Below are 20,488 nucleotides of genomic sequence, written 5' to 3' on the forward strand. Positions count from 1 at the left end.
ATTTCGCGGACAGAGATTGTTTTCCATAAACCAATGGATAGTCGTGATCAGTGGCGGATTAGGGGTGGCAGGAGGGGGCGGTTGCTCCTCCGTGCGACTTATTTCTTCTTATCCGGACGTAAAATTACCATGTTCGCCCCCTCCGTTTGCCCCGAAGTCGCTCTGAAAATCGAAAATTTTCGCCCTAAACCAACCTACTAATATATATTTCGCTCCCTCCGTTTATCAATCCTGGATCCGCCACTGGTCGTGATCAAATATTTTAAATTGTAAAAGAGTATATGATTATAATGGTAATCCAACTACGATCATTGGAGGTATCACGAGTTTGATTCAATGGATAATGAAGTTATATAATTCTAATTGTGATACTTACAAAATCTGAACATTGATAATGTTTTAAGATATTACACGGCTACACGATAAATTATTCGTACCGCAATTTATTAATTAAAGGAAAATAATTTTACCAATGTAATTGCATTTTGTCGTTTTCAACATCTATAGTACTAGAATTTTGTAGTAGTAGCAATAGTTAACTAACTAACTATTTAGAAATATAAAATACTTTGTTTTTTAGCAAATTAAAGATATTTTACTGTGTAACGTTTTCTATAAATAGAAACTCTTTTCTTTTTTATCCATTTTCCTAAAAATAGAAATTTTCCAATTTGAAAACTTCTTTCACTATATGAGGTATGACTCGTTTCTACTACACGTTTTTTCTTTCTATATCTCTTTGACTTTACCAATTTTGTATTCAAATCTAAGTCATTTTAAAAGTTTCTACTTAAAACGGATGAAGTATCTATATACTAGAGCAAACAATTTTTGACGTACTGCAAACAATCATAAAATCAGCGAGAGAGCATTGGGTCTTATTATCGTGTGCGGAGTGTTTTCGTCTAAATAATCATACTAGTATTAATTACTATATCACACAATAATATTTGTGCATTTTTATTATTACACTTTATATAGTTAGCATTTGAATTTATTGTATTGTTATATCATAATGATACATATCATGTTATATATTATTATCATTTTTACGTCTGTACCACATCAATGTTTGTAAAATCATGTCGTATTCGTGACTAAAAAATATTTGTCGATGTATTAATCTCATATCGATGTTTATGAAATCGTGTCACATTCGTATCAAACAAACTTTTATTGAATCGAACTCGTTTTATTATCGCATGATTTTAGTTAGTACTTAGTACCATGCGCCAACTAGGTCTGATTTTAGTTTGTATCATGCGCCAACTAGGTCAACCGTTGGATATGTGATCTAAAGATTACCAAAAGATTAGAGACATTCACACAATCAACAAATCCGGTCAATGAATGTGCCGATCAATTAGGAAGGTGACAGAATCAATATTGATCGAGAAAGTGACGTTAAAAATAGTCAATCAACAGAACAAAAGATTTAAAGAATGTGACATAATTGCAAGCAAAAATGATCAATATGCCTTAAAAGATAACAGGATTCATCACATAAATAAAATAAATTGAAAGAGAGCGATTTGGTAAGCATGTGCATTCGATCCTGTAATAAAGACTGTTGCCCTTTTTAGGACACTCAATCACAAGTGCATCACAGAATAAAGACACAATTGAAACCTTCTAAACCACACCCAAACACACATTTGATCTGTCTGGCTAAGCACACAAGAGATCCAACTCTCTAGAATGGCGGCGCAAGGACAGCAATCGCCCGCTGACAGCAACAAAACACCGCGACATCCTAGGTGGAGCCGACAGGAGACGCTGGTGCTCATAGAAGGTAAGAGGCTGGCAGAGGAGAGGGGGCAGAATGGCAGAAGATCTGGTTCGGTTTTCGGATCAGACCAGGTTGAGGCCAAATGGGACTACGTCGCGTCTCACTGCAGACGAAATGGAGTGAGCAGAGGGCCGATCCAATGCCGGAAGAGATGGAGCAATCTCCTCAGCGATTTCAAGAAGATACGGACATGGGATTCCCGCGTGCCACAAGAAGAAGACGAGTCTTTCTGGGATATGAGGAGTGATTCTAGAAGGGAGAGGAAGCTTCCTGGTTTCTTCGACCGAGAAGTGTATGAGGTGCTGGACGGGAAGGATTTCGTAGGATCTGCATATCAGCTTGCGCTGGTCGCAGTGAGTCCCCATGAGAACAGTGTCAATGGTGATGGCTTAGACGACGAGGATGGGATGGTGGACAGTGAGGAGGCGGAGGAGGAGGCAGAGGAGGTGCTCGTCACAAGCCCGGGAAAGGAAAACGTTCAAGCAAATGACAAAACATACACAATTCCATCCCCAGTGCCTATATCAGGTAAACTAAAACATCCCATAAATCAATGCTGCATTAATCAAGAAATTTACTCAAACTTTTCACAGAACTCACATTTTCCTATTGTTAACAACAGAGATGAGATATAAGCCATCATATACAAACCAAGGTACAGGAAACAAGAACAAGGATTTCAGGAGAGAGGAGGAGTTTCAAGAAGGCGCGAAGAAGAGAAAGCGGTCATCGAGTGACTGTGTAAAAACTGATGTCGACAGCATACTGATCAAAGCTCTAGAGAGAAACAATGAACTGCTGAGTGCACAGCTCGAAGATCAGAAGTCAAGTTTCCAGTTAGCCCGAGAACAGAATAAGGAACAGCATGAAAGAATAGTCGAAGCACTTACCAAGATCAATGCTGCTCTAGAGAAAATTGCAAATAAACTGTAAACTACTTACAATTTAGATGGATCTGATAATGCAGTATGAGAGCAGAAGTCGAAGAAGAAAACATTTACTAGAATTTTGCACGAATAGAGTAAAACTGTAAATACACATTTGAAACGATGCACAAGGCAAGAACTTAGTGCAGACAATATGCATCGCTCAAGTTAGTTATAAACGGCAACCCTTTACACATAAAGCACAACTCGAAGTTAGCAAGCAAAATTTCCCCACCACATTACAAGATTGAGATGCACAATCTATCTCTATACACGATTTGGATGCCAGAGATAATAGAATAGGTCGAGGGCGTCTCTAACCTTAACTTTCTGTGCTATGCAGGGATGGCCTCGACAATTCTGGAAAAGTAGAACTGCGTAGTGGTTAGCCCCCTCTTCCGTATCCTCCATCCAGCTTTTTGCAGCGCGCTCTCGACATCAGCCTCAGCGTGAAGATATGCTCTCGTAGCCTTTGAAGGTCCGGGAAACAACTCCCCCACCCTCTTCAACAGATCATAGTAGAATGTTTTAGGGGCAAAACTTAGAATCAACCGCTTCTCAGCCAAAGAGGCGAGATGAGCAATCATAGCATCCGCCTTGTTTTGTGGGTAGTGTATCAAGACATCTAAACAGACAACAGTGTCATACTTCCCATTCAAGCTCTCCAAGTCGCTCACTTCAAATCTTGGCAAGACCAGTCCGGTGGGCAGCTCTTCTTTGCCTTTCAAAAGCTCGTTTCGGGCCTGCACCAAAGTCCATGAATAAGCAACTGAAGTGCAGATTATCAAGGTGAGATTCAGCCAAACATATCCTCTTCTCACGATGGCCGTCAAGAAATATTGCAAAGGTCTAGTAACAACAACATTTTTTGATTAAATACCAGATATTTTAACTAAAACGCGACCATATGCATCATCTGGTCTTAATACAATCATGAAAACACACTCTTTTCAGTGCAAAATAGCACTAATAGGCCATGGCTCCAAATCCTCGAAAATCATCACGTGTAGGCCGGTAATGACCCTCAACTACTACTTGTGGACCAAACAACCCCGATCGACTTAAGCTAGTTCTGATACCATATGACCATATTAGAATTGAGCCCATCATATCATAGACCGTATAAAGAGAGAGTTATCCAACATATAACCAAAATGCAATACCAAGAATTCCGTACACTCCAAAACATCAACCAAAATGCAAAATTCCCCTCCCACGAATCATTTCATTCATATAAACCAAAAGCGAATACGAAACAGATACTATGACTGAAACATTGTAAAATTTGTTATGACTAAAATCAAGAATGCAGCCGCCACTAACCTGTTTCTCAGCCTCAGCAACCATAGCGGCCGAGATATCACTAGCTGCCACGACCGCCCCTTCCTTGGCGAGCGGAATCGACAAGCTGCCCGTCCCACATCCAGCGTCGCACACCGTAACGCCAGCCAACGGCCCTTCATCCAGCAACATCTTCATCACATTCTCCACAGTCATGGAGTGGCCGAGCCTGATATCCCTCTGCACCTTATTGACATCGTCGCCGTCGCCGTAAATCCTCCGCCACCGCTGGAACCCGTCGTTGTTGAAATACTCCCTCACCACCTCCTTGTCGCCTCCGCCCACCTCCTCCGCCTGCATCTGCCGCCGCTTCTCGGGGTCGGACAGGGAGAGCACCGCCGCCAGCGCCGCGACGGACCCGCCCCCGATTACGGCAATGGTGGTGCCGTCGATGGCGTCAGCCACCGCCGCGACGTCGGCGGCGGGCGGAAGGGCGGCGGCCACTGAGAGCTGGCGGCTGCGGGGGAAGTGGGAGCGAGGCTCTCGGAGGGGGAAGTGGACTGGAGAGTAGAGGATGGAAGAAAACGCCATTTTTGATAAGCAAAATTTGGAGCAGTAGTTGTGGTCGTTTGAGGCGGTGGTCGAGTGGCAGTTGGGATAATGTAATCCCGGGAAAGGATAGAATGTGCCGACGTGGCTTCAAAATCGACATAAAACGAATTCTAATCAACTGAATTGGCTCTAATTTTGATTGAACTCTTTATGTTTTAATTGAGAATAATTAATAAGTGACAAACATCATAAATTTCAACAAAGATTAAATTTTTAGTATACTATTATAAAGAAGATGCTGATTAGATTCCACGAGTCGTCTTCATTCACAGTCACCACTCCACTCCAACGCTCCACCTCCAAAAATCTAATTTTGAAGTCAATTTATTTACCATTGGCATGTCAAAGCGGCAAGCCTTATCCGCAATTAAATAAAACCCACGTTTTTTCCGTTGTTACCAACGCTTACAATGATTATGGGACAATAGTCTTTCTTGTCCGCTTTTCTGGGGTTGCTCTATTTGCTCATTTAGCTGCTGCCTGGGCCGATTGCAGCTGCCGCGATCATGGCAGCCTTTGGGGTTTTAGCGATGATGGTCTTGAGTGTGTGTTTTGTGGTGGAGGGGAAGTACATAGTTTACAACACCTCGGCAGGCGTTGTGCCCGGGAAGATTAACGTGCATTTGGTTCCTCACACGCACGACGATGTTGGGTGGTTGAAGACTGTTGATCAATACTATGTTGGATCGAATAACTCCATCCAGGTAGTTTGATTATTCTATACACGAATTGGGGTTTTTGAGTTTCCTGATGTCAGTTGACTTATTTTGGTCAGAGCATTGTGTATTGTTACCAACTGAATAGTTTTTGTTGAAGAAATGGACTAACTGATTTGTTAAATTCTTCAAATCATTGTCCCACATCGGCTTGGTGATGATCCTAGCTTATCTATATAAGTGTGGATAACTCTCCCCCTTATGAGGCCTTTTAAGGGGTGAGTGGCCCATTTCTAATATGGTATCAGAGGGCCCAAGTCGATGATGGTTTATCTCTTTATCTCTTCTCTTGCCTACCCACGTGATGGAAGTCCGATGTGTCATTCCGGCCCACACGTGAGGGAGCGTGTTAAATTCTTCAAATCATTGTCCCACATCGGCCTGGTGATGATCCTAGCTTATCTATATAAGTGTGGATAACTCTCCCCCTTATGAGGCCTTTTAAGGGGTGAGTGGCCCATTTTTAATACTAGCATGTGCGTGTGTGTAGGTCGCCTGTGTGCAGAATGTGTTGGATTCATTGATTCCAGCGCTGTTGGCTGATAAAAACCGGAAATTCATTTATGTTGAACAGGTATCAGTGTCATGAAGTATGAACCGATTTATTTAGTTAACAACTTTATGAAATGCATTGCTTATGGTAGATGCTTTTATGTTGTGATAGGCGTTTTTTCAGCGGTGGTGGAGATGGCAGAGCGATGAAATGAAGGAGACGGTGAAGATGCTAGTTAGCTCGGGTCAACTTGAGTTCATGTATACTAATTTATATACATTCTTATGAATACTTATAATAACCAAAATAAAATCTTGTGAAGGTAGTAGGATGTACCGCTGTTTGTTTGCTTTCGAATAGTTTTTTCGGGTGTTAGAAATATCACTTTAGCGAATAAGAATTTTGGTTCATAGTTTTACCTCTCATGTCCTCTTGAATCTGCATTTGCAGAAATGGTGGTATGTGCATGCACGATGAAGCTGCAGCTCATTACATTGATATGATAGACCAGACAACACTAGGCCACTGGTACATTAAACGGGACTTCAATGTCACTCCTAGAATTGGTTGGCAGATTGACCCGTTTGGTCATTCTGCTGTACAGGCTTATCTTTTGGGAGCAGAGGTACCATATTTTAGATTATGTACTCGTGTTTTTGAAGTTCTGACTTACATGTTCTCCAGCTCTTAATTTTTTCCCTAGTCATACAGATGTAATGTGTCATAACATTATATAGTAGTAGGTACTATTTTCTTATCTAAGCTGTATTCTTCTTTTTTGGGCTTCTAGGTGGGATTCGACGCTCTATACTTTGCACGAATTGATTACCAAGATAGAGCCAAGAGGAGTGCTGAGAAGAAGCTTGAGGTTATCTGGCAGGGTTCCAAAACTCGTGGTTCTTCCTCTCAGGTTGCAATAATTTCAGCATCATGTTATTTAACAATTTGATAAAAAATCTCAAACTTTTTGACTTTACTTGGCTGTCTAATTTTCTTTTGATCATTTCAGATATTTACAGGTGCTTTTTATGCCGGAAATTATGAGCCTCCAACTGGATTTTATTATGAAGTCAATGACGATTCCCCTATAGTACAGGTAACTTTTTGAGGACCATGTATCGCCTGAATTTTTGGGTTATGCTGATACTGATATTTTCCAACTTTCATGACTGAAGGATGACATTGAGCTATTTGATTACAATGTTCAAGAACGTGTTGATGCTTTTGTAGCTGCTGCCTATTTTCAGGTGTGGTTTAACTTTCATGGCCACCAAACTATCTTTATCATGGCCTTTTTGTTGATGCATGTTTCTATGTTGTTATCTGCACCATGTTGGTTTCCTTTCTATTTTTAGTTATTGTGATTTGAAACTATTCAAATAAGTGCATTCCTTCACAAATCATCTTTGTTTACTTCATAACTTCAATTGGTTTTGTTTGCAGGCTAATGTTACTCGTTCGAATCATATAATGTGGACTATGGGAACAGATTTCAAATATCAATACGCACATACATGGTTCAGGAATATGGACAAGCTCATACACTATGTGAATCAAGTTAGTATCTATAGAACATGTTCTATAATAAGCTTCTCAATGGTGGATGATTATTGGCAGAAATCTCCATATTTGAACTTCTTACTTACCTTCCCTTTTGCACTCTTAATCGTTTGTATACATGAAGATTTCGATTCTACTAAAAACCTAGTACATACGTGGGAGTGCATAATTTTTCTCTATGGTTAATAAACCACCGGATATTGTTTTCTATGGAAGTATAAAGTTGCTAATGAATTGTTATTTCCAACAATTACTATATGAATAAAATTGATCTGTGTTTCTTTGTTTTCAATAATAGTATGTATTTTCCGAGCCTTCTTGCAGGATGGCCGTGTCAATGCCTTATATTCGTCTCCATCCATATACACCGATGTGAAACATGCTCTGGATGAATCATGGCCTCCTAAACTTGACGACTACTTCCCGTGAGCTCAAAATTAAATATATGCGGTTTATGTATTGTTCTACTTCAGTTTATAGTAACAAAATTAAGCGGTGTATCAGGTATGCTGACCGTATAGATGGTTACTGGACTGGATATTTTACGAGTAGGCCTACCAGTAAAGGCTTTATTAGAGAGCTGAGTGGCTACTATTTGGTATGCCAAAAACTCCTATGTATGTGTCAGATTAAATTGTGATCTATATGAAATCTCAAACTTGCATACCTTATCAGGCAGCAAGACAGTTGGAGTTCTTTCGAGGAAGAAATAAATCCGGCCCTACAACTGACTCCTTAGCTGATGCTTTGGCAATAGTACAACATCATGATGCAGTTTCTGGTACTGCAAAGCAGCATGTGGCTGATGACTATGCAAAAAGGCTTTCAATAGGTTATGAGGAGGTAAGGCTTTCCCCTGATATTATGAATCCTTCATCAGTAAAGTTGCTTGCCTCCACTTTCTTTTTAGTAAAATCATTACCTTCTGTCTCTGAATCCATGCAGTCCAAGGATGTCGTAGCGACTTCCCTTGGTTGTCTAACACAATCACCATTTTCTTCAGAATGCAAAAGTCCTGTCACAAACTTCAACCAGGCAAGAACTCATGCACTTTCCTTTCTGTCAGACCTTATGTTTTGTTGTTAACAAAAACATGGAGTCACTGAATATTGTCTTTATTTCGACTTCTATTATGTTTCTGTCACTGTTTTACTTTTTGTTACTAGTTGGATATGATATTTTTCTTGTGGAACTAATTATATGCATGAAATGTTTATTTATTTATTTACTGTTTTTTCAGTGCCCACTGCTGAATATAAGTTATTGTCCTGCAACAGAAGTTGATCTTTCTGTTGGGAAAAAAATAGTAAGTATTATATTGACTGATCGTGTGTCGATTAATTAAAATATTAATCACAAGGCTACTTTTCACTATGTTCTAATTTAACTTGCTGTCTGTTATCCAACTGCAGGCAGTACTTGTTTATAACCCTCTGGGGTGGAAAAGAACATCTGTTGTCAGGATTCCCGTAAGCTTCTCATGTTTGCTATATTTTTTACTAAACTCATTAGTATGGTTTAATAAGATCTTGTTCATTTTCATTCTTGATGAACTTCACACAGGTCATCAACGAGAATCTCTCCGTATCAGATTCTACTGGAAAATTGATTTTGTCACAGCTTCTTCCTATAGTTAATGCTTCATTATCCATGAGAAAATTCTATGCTAGTGCATATACAGGTGAATCGCCTTCGTCCGTTGCCAAATATTGGCTTGCTTTCACAGCAGTAGCTCCACCTTTGGGTTTCAGTACTTATGTGATCTCAAGTGGTCAATGTAAGCCTTATTTCTTATTTTTAAAGCAGTGAAATATAGTGCATTACTAATACTCACATGTTGCAATCTAGCTTCTGTTTCGACAAAATTTGTACCAAACTCCTTTGATACTGGTGGCATTGAAGTCGGGCAAGGCAATTTGAGGCTTATATACTCTGGAAAGGATGGCAAGCTTATGAAATACATTAATGGAAGAAACTCGGTAAGACATTAAGACAATGCCTTATATTTGTCATTTTCATCAAGTCTGATACACTAAAGGTCAAACATTCCTGTTGTCTATTACTGGATATATTCTCGTGAATAATGTTAAATTGTGCAAATTTTTTTGAAGGTCAATGTGTCTCTGGAGCAATCCTATAGTTATTATGTTGGGAGTACTGATGAACTTCAGGTAATGCTTATGTGGTGTTAAGAGTAACCTCGTAGAGTTGTTGCGTTGAGTACTTGAGGTTAATCTGTCATATTCTTTACTGCTTGAAGGCTTCTGGAGCATATATTTTTCGTCCTAATGGCACATACACAATACAGTCTGAAGAAAAGGTATTTGTATTTCGTATAGCGCTACAGCTTTTGCCTGTCTAAATTTGCATGATCAAGCTGTAACTTTTCATCTCATGTTGTAGATTCCTCTCACAGTACTTAGAGGCCCACTCTATGATGAAGTTCATCAGACATTTAGTTCGTGGGTATATCAGGTATGTTTACAGATTCAATATCTGACACTTTTAGAGATCACATGTGACAAACTTTTAATGAAGAATTGGGACCTCATGTTGTGTAAGAATTTGTAGCTATATATTATAGACACATGATGCTTTCAAAAATATTTACGCAAAAGCTCAACTTATGTTTTTGATTGACTGTTATGCATAGACTACAAGAGTTTACAAAGAGAAGGAACATGCTGAGGTTGAATTTACTGTAAGTTCTTATGCTATCAATCTGTTTAACTTGGTTATATTTCTAACTAGGAACAGAAAAAAAGTATAGAAATCTCATATTAGAGACTCTATTACATTTCCTCGATATTAGGTTGGACCCATACCCATAGACGATGGAAAGGGAAAAGAGATTGTGACAAAACTCAAAACCATGATAGGAAACAACAAAGCATTCTATACAGACTCAAATGGACGCGATTTTCTGGAGCGGGTATGTATTTCTGCAGTTGAAGATTTAAGAAATATTCCCTGTAAATTAAGTACATTCTTACTGATTGCTAATGTCAAAATTTATGCTGACATAGTAAGTTTTTCTGGCTCTGCTCAGATTCGAGACTACAGAACTGACTGGGACCTTCAAGTCAACCAGCCAATTGCTGGAAATTACTACCCTGTATGTTTAGACTAAAGCCATCACACTCTACACCTTTTTCCCCTTTGTTTATGTGGAGTAATTTTTTTTTAGGACTACATTTTTTCTTACAATGATAACTAGCACTTATCATGTTATGTTGTGATTCATGAATGGATGATGTAATCTCAGTTAAAGCCTGATAATATGAAATCCATTAAGCTCAGAGAAAGGATTTATGGAATCGTATAAGATATATGAACCAATCTAGTAAAAGTCCTAGTTTTGTTAGATGTTGGTAGGAATACTCATGATTTCGTAAGGTTCATTTCACGTCTATCTTGCTAAAACTTGCATTTCAGCCAAGCAATCTGAATGCACAATTTCCGCATCAGAAGTTGTGGACCAGTCCGGAAAGCAAGTTTAAAGACTAATCTTGGTTCACCTTGGGCCATCTTATGTATATTTTCATTTTTCTTTCAGATCAATCTTGGAATTTACATCAAAGACGATAGCACAGAGATGTCAGTTTTGGTGGATCGGTCGGTTGGGGGATCAAGTATTATTGATGGTGAAGTCGAGATAATGCTGCACAGGTTAATCTGCTTCTCCTGTCCCCTATACAGACTTATTTCTATAGTTACTCATTTTCTTTTGCCGCACCATTCCTTAGTTTCCTTTGTAGAAATAGTAGTTATTTTTTCCACAAATGCATGCAATTTTAAGATAGTAACATAAGGCATCATTTTGCAGGAGACTGCTAAAGGATGATGGTAGAGGTGTTGATGAGGCTCTAAATGAAACCGTCTGTGCTCTTGATACATGCACGGGATTATCTGTAAGTGAAAAAATGCCTGCACAGATTATCCTAATATCATATCCTTGTTCAAGATGCCTTGTTATGTGAATATGTATGTTTGCAGCCATTTATGTAAAATTGTTGGAGTTGTTACTTCAGATACTACATCGAACATTATTCTGCTTCAATGTGCGACAAAATTCATCTAACATGTTCTAAAGAGAAGTGGACAATAAGAAAAAAGAAGATGATTATATTGTGCATGGTTTTCACTTTACATGCTTAAAGGTTTATCAATAATATTCAACACAGGTCCAAGGAAAGTACTATCTCAGATTTGATCCACTTGGAGAGGGATCCAAGTGGCGTCGATCGGTTGGACAGGAGATATACTCACCTTTCCTTCTGGCCTTCAGTGAGCAGGTAAAAGCCATGGCTAAGCTGTCCCTGTCACAGATTCTTCGACATTTTTGTGCCTGATATTTTGCATTCGTATACACACAGGATGATAAGTGGACAAATTTTCCAACACCAACTTTTTCAGCCATGGATCCTTCTTACAGCCTACCTGACAACGTTGCAATTATAACACTCCAGGTAATGAATAACTGAAGATTCTTGATCTTTATATATACCGAAACATGAAGTAGTATTATGCAATACTTAATTATTGTTCTTTTGTTGCCTCAGGAGCTTCAAGACGGCGCTGTTCTCCTCCGTTTGGCACATCTATACGAGGTTCTGTGTTCTTAAATCATGCACTAAGTTACTTCCCACTTTGGTGCACCTAAGGATCCATTTCTTTTTCCTGCAAAATGCAGCTAGTTTTCTGAAAAATAGCATCACTTTGTATAACTTCATATACTGCTCTATTTCTTGTGTGGTACTTATCAGGTTGGAGAGGACAAGGACTTATCTAGCTTGGCAACTGTGGAACTGAAGCGAGTTTTTCCACATCGGAAGGTGAAAGCGACATATATATAAATTCCATACTATTGCCTGTTATTATTTGGATCACTTATTATCAAGTCATGGCCTTGAAATGTGCCTGACCTATGAAATTACACACAAAAATAAACAAAAAGGAAATGCGCATGTCTCGGGCAATTAACATTTTCGAAAGCCTTTTTTTTGGCATATTCTGAAGTCACGGCATTTTAAAACGCCCCAGAGTTCACACCATAAGTTGATAATAATAACCCTTATCATCATGACTCACTTGCAATATTCTTTTTTATGATGTGATCTATTTTTTTTCATCAGATCAATAAAATCAAGGAAATGAGTCTATCTGCCAACCAAGAAAGAGCAGAAATGGAGAGGAAAAGACTGTCTTGGAAAGTAGAAGGCTCTGACACAGGACACCCCTCTGATTCCAGAGGGGCCCCTGTAGATCCCGTGAAGTTGGTAGTCGAGCTTGCCCCCATGGAAGTACGGACATTCATCCTCGACTTAGACTCAGATATCATCCAGTACTCCACGAGGTGAATGAAGTGAACGTGGATGCATCATAAGGCTGAGAAGTTTCAGCTGTTTTTGTGGTGAGATGTGATAATTGTTGCTTTGTTGTCTCCATCTCTCTATTGTTGTTGCCTTGAGAAAACATGGATAAGTTTCTTGTGTTGTAATAACTGAAAGTGTAAATTGTGTAACATGGCTTTTTTCATGCAATATATCAAGGCGTCAAGATCAACAGTAAGTTAATTCAGTCAATGTAAGTGATAACAACAAAAGAATTGAGGATGAAAAGAGCTCTTCTCTCTCAAAAAAAGGAAAAAAAAAACAAGTTAGAAGCACAAAATTTGGCGATCGATTGAAGATTTAATTGTACTTTAATGCAATTTTCACTTAAAATAAAATGAAATCCCACTGTTGAAAAATGTTGTAGTAATAAATGTGATTGCCCTCTTTCTGTTGAATTTGGTTAAGAAATGTTACCTTGAAAGCAAAGAATGATGTTCAAAAAAATTCCTGAAAATTTGAGTTGGATGACCTTTTTTTCCTCACATTTTCATTATTGCTAATAAAAGGGCAATGCACTTAAAATTAATAATCCTATTTACAAATTCTCTATCCAAGCAAATTACGACCCGATCCGACCCGTCAACAGTAGAAGGAGACATCAAGTCATCATCTTCGGCGTTACAAAACTGAACCCTTTCCCAAATCCGCTGCTGCTACCGCACCGTAGCTTCTGCCGGAATATTCCACCGTTTGCCCCCACTTTTCTCATAAACCATTAATCGGTGTCAGTCGGCCACCGAATCTCCAATTCAATTGATGGCGAAGGGAGACGACGTCGCAGGGATGGAAATCGATCAGAATTCATCCGCCTTGGATCAGATTAGTAACCCTAAATTCTCTATCAATGGTGCTTCCCTCTCCTTCTGTATTGACTTATTTTGTTTATGTGTGTGTGGATGAGTTTCCTCATTTTGGCTGTGAATTTCCCAGTGCTGCAGCTACTGAAATCAGCACAAATGCAGCACGGATTGCGATTCGGTGATTACGCTCGTTACAGGTAGTGCTAACTTGTGTTTGTTTGGAATTCAGTTTACTTGTGTAATGTACCTATTCGAGGTCTCCTGTTTGGTTGGCAAGAAGGTTCTGAGCATTTTTGCATTGAAATTGATGTTATCATCAATCATGAGATATATTGATTTTGAATTCTCAGGCGGTACTGCACTGCACGTTTGCGGAGATTGTACAAGTCCTTGAAATTCACCCATGGCCGTGGAAAATATACCAAGAGAGCCATATCGTCATCTACTGTGACTGAAGTCAGGTACGTATGAAGGTCCTCTTGCCTTTCTCAATGAGACAATCCCCTTGCGACCGGTGGATCCTCTTTAACGAGCTGATTGTGATACATACTCTTTGTTTTTTTGGCCGAAAAGAAAAGCTCTCTTCGAAAATATGATGTTCAGCCAGTTGCTGTGTATGTTCATGACTTTCCATTCAACATTAGATGTAAATATATATTCTGAAGTAAGTGGATACTTTTCTTGCATGATATAGGATGCAGCCCATAAAAGTAGTAGTAAATTACTGATGATAGTTATGAAGTTAAGATCATAAACAAGCTGAGGGTCTGCATAAAGTGTTGATTGTTGCTCAAAAAAGGAAATTATCACTTATCTTGGATCGTCCCAAAAAAGAATCTGAATCACTTAACAAGGGACGGAAGTAGCATAAACATGGAAAGAAATAAGTTTGTGCTCCTTCATTTTCTTGTTCATCTTCAAGCATGGAATGAAAACTAATTTTCTCCTATATTCTCTTAGTTTATGAGGCTCTTTGAATTTGTTCTAGGTTTCTTCATTTGGTTCTATATGCTGCTGAAAGAGCATGGAGCCATGCAATGGAAAAGAAAACTTTACCAGATGGCCCAAATGCTCGTCAGAGGATCTACCTCATTGGCAGGCTAAGGAAGGCCGTAAAATGGGCTACCCAGTTTCAAGAGCTGTGTGCCATCAAGGGAGACTCGAGAACATCTCTGGAAGCTGAGGTGTGAATCTGATCTTTTTCTCAGATGCTATTATTATATTTTCCCACTAAATTTCAGATTTTTTGTTTTTTCCTACTATAATGATACATTAACGAATCCTGTACAACTGCTGTGACTCTTGGCTTGTTAGCCTTCAGTTAGACTGTTTTCTTTAAAGATGTTTCATCCTTTCGATTAGTTGATATTGAAAAACGGTCTTTTAGCAAATATAGCCAGTAGTTCTTTCTCCTTTTGATTGCTCTCTGTAAACATGAAAAAGCCTGTGGGGATATGATATAGTATATTTTTTTTGTGGCTCCACGAGCCGTTTCAAGAACATTTTAAGACAAATTGGTCGGATAGTTATTATATCAGGTTTGAGCTCTTGTCCGAAAATTTCTCTTTTTACAAAAGAAGGGCAGGAAAATTATTGAAATGTCTTCAGTTAGTAATGTCCTGAGTTTAGGAATCACTTGTTATGTTTCTCTTCCAAGCAGTGTAGACCACAGATCCTTTCACAATATTTCTTACAGTATAATTTTGTTTTTCGGTCAGTGGTCAAAGTTAATCTGTGGTGGATGCTTAGAGTTTTACAAAAATATGACATTTCTTATGGAGAACCTTTTTTATTTGGTCTTTATCATCCAGGCTTATGCCTCTTATATGAAAGGGAGCTTGTTATTTGAGCAAGATGAACACTGGGACATTGCGCTTAAGTGCTTCAAAAGTGCCAGGTACATTTTTATCTCTAATGATTTTCTGGATAAAGAAAATAAATTAATGGCTCTTCTTTTGACTAATAAGTGAACTTAATGGCATGTTTTTTGGTAGTTGATCATCTTCTAATGCTTCATTAAAAAATCTAAACTTTCCCAGAAAAGGAGTACTTGTTGATGGCTAACGTACTACGTTTTGACAGGGCCGTTTATGAGGAACTTGGAAAGTATGGAGATCTAGAGAACCAAGTTTTATGCCGGGAGCGGGTTGAGGAACTTGAGCCTAGCATAAGATATTGTCTGCACAAAGTTGGGGAGTCAAATATAAAAACTTCTGAACTAGTCCAGATAGGAGAAATGGAAGGGCCTGCTCTGGACCTTTTTAAGGCTAAATTAGAGGTGAGTCTATTTCATCAAGTAGAGGTAGCATACAATATATATTTGATAACTGCTAGTGAAGCACACCCCAATCTTCTCAAAGCAGAGTGTTCTGTCCTTATCAAGTTTTCTATCCTTGCTACATTGCCTATTCCATGGATTGTTATTGATAATTTATCTTAATTTTCCATCATCACCAGGCGGTCATGGCTGAAGCTCGATCTCAACAGGCGGCATCGTTGACTGAATTTCATTGGCTTGGTCACAGATTTCCCATATCAAATGCAAAGATTCGGGTCGCCATACTCAAAGGTACATGCCTTTTATTATAAGGACTGTGGCTCATAGTGTTTTAGGTGTGGTTCTGCCCTCAAGTTCACACCCAACTTGGTTAGGATTTGTTAATGTGTAAAAATCTTAGTGGACTTGAGCAAATGCCTTAGGAAGGTGAACTGCACTGTACATTAGCTCTACCATGGTCCAGGAAATGTTACCTTTGACCTTAATGTTTTGATTTCCCTTTCGGGTTAGTTGCAGCAAATGACACAACCTTTACCCTGAATTCCAATTACAACGCGACTTTGGAAATGTTGTAATTACAACAATGCAGTTTACTTCTTTTAACTACATGCACTGTGAAAATGACTTTTGAAAAAACTGTAGATGTTGTATTGCAAAAGCTTAAAAGATGATGTAGTTTTAATATTGTAGAAATTGGGCTAGTGCTATAATTGCAAATTGCATCAACCTTTCTTTTCCTGCCTGATACATAATGGCATGATAGGAAGGCTAAAGTGAGTTGTGTGTTTGGCTGTTATATAAACATGACCAAGTCATGCATCTGGGGACTGGTATGGTGAGCCCTCATGTAATCGTATTTTGTGCAATTATGGATGATCATATTTCCTGGGGTTCAATAACTTAGTTAGTTACTGGATGCTCCTAGTACTGCTCTCACAATGTGTTTTACATCTTTTAGTAGCCATTTTATCAGCCTAGGTTTTTTTAAAATTTCCTGCTGTGATTGAGCTTAGGTAGTCACAGGTTTTAAAAGGTGAATACTCATAGTGCAAGTTTTAGTCTTGTATTTGTGAAACTCAGCTTATACTTGCATATTTGTATGTATTTGCGTTTGCTGTATAGCTCTGTTTATGAATGTGCAGCAGTTGTGGCAGTTAGATTTTACCTGGTTCTGTCACTGCTTTGATTATACTCGTGAATTCTTAAACTTGCACCCAAATCTCAAACCCTCTTGCTTGACTTTATTTGATCAGCCCAGGAACTGGAGAAAGATACTAATGGTCCAGGAGCAGATTCAGTACCCACAGAGAAAAAACTAGCCATATTTGACAAAATATTTGCTGCTTATAGTGAAGCCAGGAGCTGCATAAGGAATGACTTGGTGAGTTGGGCTTTAGTTATGAAGTTTCTGTTTACCGTATGTACTTTCTATGAGAACAGTTTTATGAATTATGGAGGCGGAATATTGGCAGAAGGCATTTTTTTCCTGAAAGAGAAGGAAACATAATTAGGGTATATATGGTGAGTTTGACAGTATTTTTCTGCTGTAGGCTAACACAGGTAATTCTGAGAGCATTAAGGATGACCTGAGTGGCCTTGATAAAGCTATTGGGGCTGTCTTAGGAGAGAGAACAATTGAGCGTAATCAGTTGCTTGTGCACATTGCAAAGAATAAGCTCAGTAAGGTTCGTGATGACAAAAACGAAAAGGTTACAAAACCTGAAGAGCTTGTCCGGCTATATGATCTCCTCCTACAGGTGAGAGTACCTAGAAACTGACACTATCTTCATATTAATATTAACATTAAGTTTCATAAAGCTAACCAGCTTCTTCAAACAGAATGCTGCTGATCTTTCTGATCTGGTTAGTTCGGGTAGAGACCGAAAACCAGAAGAAGTGGCTCTCAGTGAAGAATGTGAACTGAAAAGTTTAGTTTTCCGAGCAGAAAGGTTTGGACCTTGTAATGTTTTGGAGTCCATATTTGCTTCTTTCTCCCAACGGCTTATGTTTCATGCTGCTTTAGTTCCACTTCAGTGGCCAGAAAATTAATTTTAATTCTAGAAATTTTCTGCCTCTCCTCATAAAGTAAAAATGATTTACCACTTAATTGTAATTCTAATACTATACTACCCTCTTCAACTCTAGCAGTTCAGAAATTTGTTGTTTATGAAACCATTTCACATTTGTAGTTGGGTACTTATGGCTTATGAGATAATAGTCATATCTCATTCACCAGATTTAGCTTTTCTTATTTACTTGTTTCTTATGTGGTACAAATAGTATACCTAGATCTTTTTGCATAGCATCTTCGAGATCCCTGGTTAACGAACCTGCTGTATATGCTTATCTCAACTTTGTCTGTGAATGGCATCCTCTGGGTACTGATCTATTCGTCACTTTCCTGTAGGTGCTTTTACCTGGCAAAATCTTATAGTTTGGCTGGTAAGAGGGTAGAAGCATATGCTTTGTTCTGCAGAGCTTGTTCCTTAGCTGATGATGCTCTTAAGAAGCTTCAGAGTTCGGCCAATGCTGATCAGGTGCTTGCATTCTCTACTAACTCAGTATACTCCTTTTCACGACCAGCTGACAATATGTTACCTTTACTCGCCGTGCTTCCATTGTAGCCTAAACTCCTTACAGTTAAATGGAAACACTGTTCTTTAATCATAAGATGACCAACTTAGATAATATATCGGTTTTCCAATTACAGTCCATAATTTATTTGAACATTTCGTTGCAATGTGATCAGTGCAATTTTCTTGAATCTAGTAAGATACACATATTTGAATCCCTACTTTGGGACTTCATTTCTGACTTGAGCACAATTTAATTTATTACAGGTTGCTATCAAGGAACTGAAGATGCTTTACAATGATTGTCGATCCAACATTTGTATAGAACATGCAACAGGAGTTATGGAGGAGGAGAAGGCTCCAGAAAATCTCTCTGAAAAGATCTCAAGTATCTCATTAACAGGAAATTATAAGAAGGTATGTAGCATAACTTTCCTTGGCTTTTAATCTGGAAACTAGTTAATGATTTTGAGATTCTGGTATATCTTCTTTACGCTAGCTTGTTGGTCAGAGTACTTAAAGTATCTTTTGGCCTATGTTTATCTGATAGAATTTGTTAAATCAATTAGTTGAAAACTAAACTTTTAGCAGCTAGGAATTTTCAATATAGCATAATATATTGGTTTCTTTGATTACTTCCTGTAATAAGCTCTCCTAGTTATTTGCCTAACCCTACTATCTCCAGCAACCCTGATTTAATGAGATTCCATATTCAATTGCACATTTGGATCGTGATCAGTGTTGCGTCCATAAACAAAACAAAACAAAACAAAAACTGAAAAAGTGATCCTCGGTCTTTAGCTTAACTTAAGTTTTTCATCTGCAATTTTGTGACAATTCCACAAGTAACTTGGGATGGAAATAGGACCTGATAGATCCAACACGCCTAAGAATCTTTCCACTCACATATATATCTAAAATATGTATCGATATACTAGGTTCATATTGTCTAAATTTATTTAATAAAATGTTTGTGTTGTGATTCTACAACAATAACTAACTATGAGAGCAAAGTTAAGGATTAATTTCTTTGGCTGGTCTCTAGTATGGGTTGGGATGGGTCTGAGTCCAGACTGAAGTGGGTTTTCTCATGTTTGAGTGGACCTGTCGTACAATTTAGGGATGGTTGTTTTTTTTTTTTTCTATAATTATCACCACCTTGAGATGACTCTTTTCTATGTTTAACTCTGTTTGCTTCAGCTTGAAAAGCTGCTCATGGAGAACCTGGAGAATTACGAATCTGCTGTTGGTGACCCGACCACAAAATCAACCCCACATATCTCAGTCTTCCCGCCTGCCTTTCAAGCAGTCCCGCGCAATCCAGTTATCATGGATCTCGCCTACAACTCAATTGACTTCCCGTCACTGGAGAACAGGATGAAGAAAGACAAGAAAAGTTTACTTAGTAGGCTTTGGGGATGAGCTTCATTTACATTGCCTCTGGATTATAGAGGTCTGCGGACAAAATCTAGATTTTGGCCCTTCTTACTTCGACTTTAACTTGGAAATTTTGACTTATCAGGCTGTAAAAGAACTTGTGTATGGGTAATGCTAATTTGCGAAAACACATTCAAGAAACTGAGTTTTTAGTTGGGGCTGAAATTTAGCAAAATATACAATGTGTAACAAAGACCATTTTCTTATTAGCTTGTGGATCTTTCCTGCTGTCTGCGTGGGAAAACTTATGTGGATTATTAGGGAAGCTTAAATCTTGATTTCTTACAAGCTGCCAGATGAGGAAAGTTTCAAGAAATTTACCATATGCTACAAATAATGAGAAGGTAAATATCGTGTCTGCACTTGGTAAACTAGTATGACTTCCCAATTCAACTCAAACATTTTTTCATGCGTTGGTCATCGAAATGTAGCTGCTAATATACATATATATATAAACATATTCTGAAGAGGATTGGAAAAAAACAGAGACAAGGATCGAAATAGGAAAATATTCCTACCTTTATTGTGCGTGGAGAAAATGGGTGGACCTAAATAGAGCGATTTCACGAGATATATATTACTTTGGTATTACATGTAAGGCGTGTAATGAAGATGGATGGGATAGTT

General features: G+C 38.5%; 4 protein-coding genes across 4 annotated transcripts; 3 read left to right on the forward strand and 1 right to left on the reverse strand.

The window, feature by feature from the left end:
• The first annotated feature begins 1,386 nt into the window (after positions 1–1,386).
• On the forward strand, positions 1,387–3,114 carry LOC125190112 (trihelix transcription factor ASR3-like). The gene is made up of 2 exons (XM_048087312.2): positions 1,387–2,317; positions 2,412–3,114. The coding sequence occupies exons 1-2, from the start codon at positions 1,699–1,701 to the stop codon at positions 2,720–2,722; spliced, it is 930 nt and encodes a 309-aa protein (XP_047943269.1). The 5' UTR covers positions 1,387–1,698; the 3' UTR covers positions 2,723–3,114.
• Positions 2,771–4,616, reverse strand: CHLM (magnesium-protoporphyrin IX methyltransferase). The gene is made up of 2 exons (XM_048087311.2): positions 4,039–4,616; positions 2,771–3,458 (listed from the first exon to the last, which is right to left on the reverse strand). The coding sequence occupies exons 1-2, from the start codon at positions 4,585–4,587 to the stop codon at positions 3,051–3,053; spliced, it is 957 nt and encodes a 318-aa protein (XP_047943268.1). The 5' UTR covers positions 4,588–4,616; the 3' UTR covers positions 2,771–3,050.
• Positions 4,617–4,878: 262 nt separating this feature from the next.
• Positions 4,879–12,942, forward strand: LOC125190756 (putative alpha-mannosidase At5g13980). Its single transcript, XM_048088145.2, has 29 exons — positions 4,879–5,312; positions 5,815–5,898; positions 5,989–6,077; positions 6,268–6,442; positions 6,608–6,727; positions 6,827–6,913; positions 6,993–7,064; positions 7,261–7,374; positions 7,702–7,802; positions 7,882–7,975; positions 8,053–8,220; positions 8,323–8,412; positions 8,618–8,683; positions 8,790–8,846; positions 8,941–9,154; positions 9,226–9,356; positions 9,489–9,548; positions 9,638–9,697; positions 9,781–9,852; positions 10,031–10,078; positions 10,190–10,309; positions 10,427–10,492; positions 10,934–11,046; positions 11,204–11,288; positions 11,562–11,672; positions 11,754–11,846; positions 11,940–11,987; positions 12,144–12,212; positions 12,513–12,942. The coding sequence occupies exons 1-29, from the start codon at positions 5,115–5,117 to the stop codon at positions 12,735–12,737; spliced, it is 3,030 nt and encodes a 1,009-aa protein (XP_047944102.1). The 5' UTR covers positions 4,879–5,114; the 3' UTR covers positions 12,738–12,942.
• Positions 12,943–13,311: 369 nt separating this feature from the next.
• Positions 13,312–20,149, forward strand: LOC125190757 (uncharacterized). The gene is made up of 13 exons (XM_048088146.2): positions 13,312–13,620; positions 13,704–13,770; positions 13,924–14,034; positions 14,562–14,757; positions 15,385–15,470; positions 15,656–15,851; positions 16,031–16,142; positions 17,105–17,232; positions 17,402–17,608; positions 17,691–17,800; positions 18,259–18,388; positions 18,692–18,841; positions 19,625–20,149. Exons 1-13 carry the CDS (start codon positions 13,530–13,532, stop codon positions 19,844–19,846), a joined length of 1,806 nt encoding a protein of 601 aa, XP_047944103.1. The 5' UTR covers positions 13,312–13,529; the 3' UTR covers positions 19,847–20,149.
• Positions 20,150–20,488: the final 339 nt, after the last annotated feature.

The sequence above is a fragment of the Salvia hispanica genome, chromosome 5 (assembly GCF_029641045.1).
Source record: "Salvia hispanica isolate PSC_SH4W2 chromosome 5, Shi_PSC_v1, whole genome shotgun sequence".
NCBI classification, from domain to species: Eukaryota; Viridiplantae; Streptophyta; class Magnoliopsida; order Lamiales; family Lamiaceae; genus Salvia; species Salvia hispanica.